The sequence below is a fragment of the Rhinoderma darwinii genome, chromosome 3 (assembly GCF_050947455.1).
Source record: "Rhinoderma darwinii isolate aRhiDar2 chromosome 3, aRhiDar2.hap1, whole genome shotgun sequence".
Lineage (NCBI taxonomy): Eukaryota > Metazoa > Chordata > Amphibia > Anura > Rhinodermatidae > Rhinoderma > Rhinoderma darwinii.
Window position 1 is genome coordinate 364,653,359 of NC_134689.1, and position 4,827 is coordinate 364,658,185.

A 4,827-nucleotide genomic window follows, 5' to 3' on the forward strand; every position below is an offset into this window, starting at 1 on the left:
CAATCAGATAAGTTTGTTAATGCTGTTATAATTTGATGATGTTTTATGAATTTATTGTCCACTTCCTCCTTGAGAACTTGAGTCATCGTCCCCACGAGGGGCAACATCATCGATCGAGGCGACGTCATCTGCGCTGATAACCTTTTTGCAATTGCTTGCATGTATCCAATTGGCTCGTCCTTGGAGCTTCACTGATGTGGCGGTGGCCGGCTGTACTTCTACTGGTTGTCTGTACCTTGGTTCCAGACTGCTCCTGTTGTGTATCTTTGTTACCACCCAGTCTCCAGGTCGTAGTGAGTGGGTACCTGAAAGAAAGTTTGGATCTGGAATAGAAGAAAGGATTCGTTTATGTGTCCTCTCCAGTTGCTTGTGTAGGGCAGCCAAGTATGTGGTCATTGTCATAATGCTTTTGTAACTGCTGAAGAAAATACAGTCCTGTCTTTGGCATATTTCCAAACAATATTTCATAGGGAGAAAGTTTATCCTTCCCTCTTGGTGTGGTTCTTACAGAGTATAAAGCCAGGGGTAGACATTGTGTCCACGGTAAAGAAGTTTAATTCATGGCCTTCTGGATTTTTAATTTCAAAGTTCCATTTAGTCTTTCTACCTTACCACTGCTTTGTGGGTGATCGGGAGTGTGAAATGCTTGTTCTATCCCAAGGCTTTTTAATATGTTCCTCAATAGTTCTTGGGTAAAGTGAGTACCTCTGTCACTTTCAATTGTCTCTGGTACTCCATAGCGGCACACGACCTCAGCTATCAGTTTCTTTGCTGTGGTATCTGCATTTGCTTTAGCCACTGGAAAAGCTTCTGGCCATCCTGAAAATAAATCAGTGCAAACAAGTACATATTGGTACATTCCCACCTTAGGTAGTTGTATGTAGTCCACCTGTAATCGCTGAAAGGGGTAGTAGGACTTAGGAGTGTGTTTAGCTGGTGTTTTGGTGGTTTTACCAGGGTTGTGTTGTGCACATGTCATGCAGCCCTCTGTATATTTGGCTGCTGCATTTTGAAAACCTGGAGCATGCCATGTCTGTAACACTAGCTGGCTCATAGCTCCCTTTGAACAGTGTGTTTTCCCATGGGCTAGGGCACACATCATTGGATATAGTGCTCTTGGCAGGCAAACCTTAGAATTAAGATGCCTCAACTGTCCTAGACCTATTGCTGCACCTCTCTCCTCCCATTCTGCTTGCTCTTGAGGGGGTGCTTGGTCCTGGAAAGCACGCAACAGGTTCTCTGTGATGGGTTGTAAAACAGGCTTCACTATCATCAGAGGGAGAGCAGCAGCGTCTTTTGCCGCTGCATCCGCAGACTCATTACCTTTTGATAGGAGATCACTGTTATTAGTGTGTGCCTGTACTTTGACTATAGCTGCTTGGTCTGGCATGTGCAGTGATTCTAAAAGTTCTTCTACTGCTTTTGCATTCTTTATAGGTTTACCTGCCGAGGTCAAGAACCCTTTGGCTCTCCATATTGTCCCAAAGTCATGTGCAACTCCAAAGGCATATCTGGAGTCAGTGTATATGTTGAAACGCTGTCCCTTACCCAATTTACACGCCTCAGCGAGTGCTTTTAGTTCTGCCTCCTGAGCTGAGCTGCTGGAGGGTAGGGACTGTTGTATGACGGCCTTACCATTGTGAACCACTGCATACCCGGTGAGGAAATGTCCTTTGTCTTCGCTCCAATATCGAGATCCATCTACAAAATACTCAGCATCAGGGTTAATCAGAGCAACATCAAATATACTGTTTATGCCGTTTGATTCCATATCCACTAGACTTTGACAGTCATGTTCATGTTCAAAATTAAATAGATCATCATCAGTGGATAGTTGAAAAATAAGGGGGTGTCCATGTCCCTGTCCCCCCACTCCTCCCTCCTTTTGTTCAGAATCTAGGGGCAGGAGTGTAGCTGTATTCAGAACAACACAACGTTTGATAGTCACATTAGGGGACAGAAGAGTAAGTTCAATTTTAGTAAGTCTTGCAACTGATAAGTGTTTTGTCTTGACTGTGTTCATCATTTCTTGCACTGCGTGTGGGACTTGCACAATAATGTCATGTTGGAGTACAATGTCTGTTGCTTTATCAACTAAAGCTGCTGCTGCTGCTGCTGAGACAGCGCGTATGCATGCCGGGGATCCTAGTACAATGGGATCCAGAGCAAGGGAGTAATAAGCAAGAGGTCGCATCTTGCCTCCATGATCTTGGGCTAATACTCCAGAGGCATGGCCTGCCTGTTCATGGCAGAACAGAGTAAATGGCTTATTGTAGTCAGGAAGTCCCAATGCTGGCCTTGTAGTCAGTGACAGTTTCAGGGAGTGAAAATTGTCAATTGCCTCAGGTGACAGTACAAATGGGTCAGAGGTGAGACAGTCATATAATGGTTGCATCATAGCAGAGGCATCCCTGATCCAGGCTCTGCAGTACCCTATTAAACCCAGGAAAGTCCTCAATTGTTTAGGGTTTCTAGGGACTGGGTGTTTCTGTATGATTTCCAGCCTGTCAGGGGTTAAGTGTTTCATACCTTGGGAAATACAGTGACCAAGGAAAACAACTGTTTTGGCACATAATTGCAACTTGTGCTTGCTCGCTTTACAGCCAACTTCTTCTAAGAACATTAATAGTGATTTAGAATCTGTTTCACTGTTCTCCAGACTCTCACTACAAAGTAACAAATCATCTACATATTGTAGTAGAACTGAGGACTGATTGGGGGGCTGCCAGGTGTCCAGAATATCTTTCATGGTACATGAGAAGATATCAGGGGAGTTTGCGGCACCCTGTGGCAGCACTACCCAAGCATACTGTCTTCCCCTATGTGTAAATGCAAAATACTGCTGGCACTCTTTATCCAGCGGGATGGAGAAGAAAGCATTGGCTAAGTCTATAACTGTGAAATAGACTGCAGTGCCGGGGACCTGGTTGAGCAGGGTATGTGGGTTAGGCACTTGTGGTGTATAAATTATTGTCACAGCATTCACAGCCCGTAGGTCATGTACCATCCGGTACTGTACAGGTTGACCTGGCAATGTCTTTTTCTTTACTGGGTAAAGAGGAGAGTTGAAAGGCGAGATTATGGGCACTATAAGATTGTTTTCCAGTAAGGAGTTAATATCCTTTTCTATAGCAGCGTCTTGCTGTGGACTCAGAGGATATTGCTTTATACATACAGAACGGTTCTGCATGTCTGGTTTTAAATTTACTTGTACAGGCGGCACATTTAAAACTCCTACATCCATCTTATCTTGTGCCCATAGTTTTTCTGGGATGTCTGCCAACCAAAGGGGAGGGGTACTGGGGGCTTTTTCAGTGTCCGGCATACTTGCCATACTAAGGAGTTTGCATAGCAGGGACTCTGGAATGGCAGAGGTTAATGTAGGTGTGCCAGAAGAAAAGTCCAATGCTGCTCCCAGGGCACTGAGTACATCTGTCCCCAATAAATTGTAGGGAGTGTGTGGTGACACTTACACACGGGAGACAATTGATTGTGTGTCATGTATATTCAGTCGCAATGGTTTTGTTAACTGTAACTGAAATGATGTTCCCTCCACCCCTTCACAATCTATATAGTCTGGTGATAGCAACTCTGCCGGTACATATTTGGTTTGTAATACAGTTCTGGCTGCCCCTGTGTCTACTAGAAAAGAGGTATTTTCCCCTGTGGGTAAAGTAACAGGCACCATCAATGATGGACCTGTCGGGGGGAGCACTGGGCAGAGGGAGACATCAGGGTTGCCAGTTTCCTATGCAGCAATCAAAGAATTGGGAGGCTCAACTGGACGGGAGGGACATCGGGCTGAATAATGACCCTTCTTATCACAATTCCAGCATGTAATCTGGCTAAGATCCCTTCTCTGGGTTCTCAAAGTGTCTTTTTGTTCCCTGCCTCTTTCTCTATAGCCCCCCTTTTGTTGCATCGGGGCGAGACGGGTTCTTTTAGGAGCTAAATCTAACTCTGCACCTTTTGCAATGCTTACTAAATCATTAAACTGGCATGTACGCCAGTCGGGGCAGGATCTCTTAACAGCTTCTTGTACTGCCGGCTTAAGACCGGACATAAAAGTTATTTTTAGTAGGCGCAAGTCTTTTGCATCACCTTCTTCATACCCGTGATCTAACCACTGCTGCTGTAAAGTTGTGGCATAATCAGGGACTGACTGTTTAACATCTTGGGAAAATGACATAAAACTATCAGTTCGATCCTGTTGAGTAGCATCTACCCAGGGCTGCATAGCGTTCAGGTATTCTAGTCCTGATTGCTCATTGGTTTTATTTGCTGGTACGGGATTTGTAATAGCAGCTTGAATTTGATTTTTGAGCACTTCCCCTCCCTTTGTTTCTACCAGGCTCTCCATATCTGACCATGTAGCACGGTAAGCTAGATGTACTGCTCGCAGCTTTCTATGGAAAGCGCTGGGTGTTTTCCGTGGGTCTGGGAGTGTGCCACATACAGCTAGTAAATCAGCCGGGCTCCAGGGGCAATACACAGTGGCTTCATGTGACTGGATTTCCCCTACTGCCCCAGGTACTGGTTGCCCGTCTACATCTACTAGTTTTGGTCCCCTGTGTGTATGGATACTTGATACTAACGGAAACAATCTAGTGGGGTGCTGCGTACCACAACTGACACAATATCCTGCAGTGAGGGGGTTCTGCTGCCCACAGTGTGGACATGTCCAGCAGCTGCCTTTCTTGCTATTTTCAGGATAAGGAGATGGCGCAGTTGCTGCTGTGGGGCTGTTTGGCAGTTGTAAAGGGGTTAACACATTAGTGAGGAGCTTTTCACTTAAAGGGTCATATAAATCATACATTATTCCATGAT

The 4,827-nt window shown here is 45.2% G+C and overlaps 1 protein-coding gene across 1 annotated transcript; it reads right to left on the reverse strand.

Moving 5' to 3' along the window:
- Nucleotides 1-254: 254 nt before the first annotated feature.
- On the reverse strand, nucleotides 255-2,106 carry LOC142749963 (uncharacterized). Its single transcript, XM_075858601.1, has 2 exons — nucleotides 866-2,106; nucleotides 255-323 (listed from the first exon to the last, which is right to left on the reverse strand). The coding sequence occupies exons 1-2, from the start codon at nucleotides 2,024-2,026 to the stop codon at nucleotides 270-272; spliced, it is 1,215 nt and encodes a 404-aa protein (XP_075714716.1). The 5' UTR covers nucleotides 2,027-2,106; the 3' UTR covers nucleotides 255-269.
- Between the last annotated feature and the right edge of the window lie 2,721 nt (nucleotides 2,107-4,827).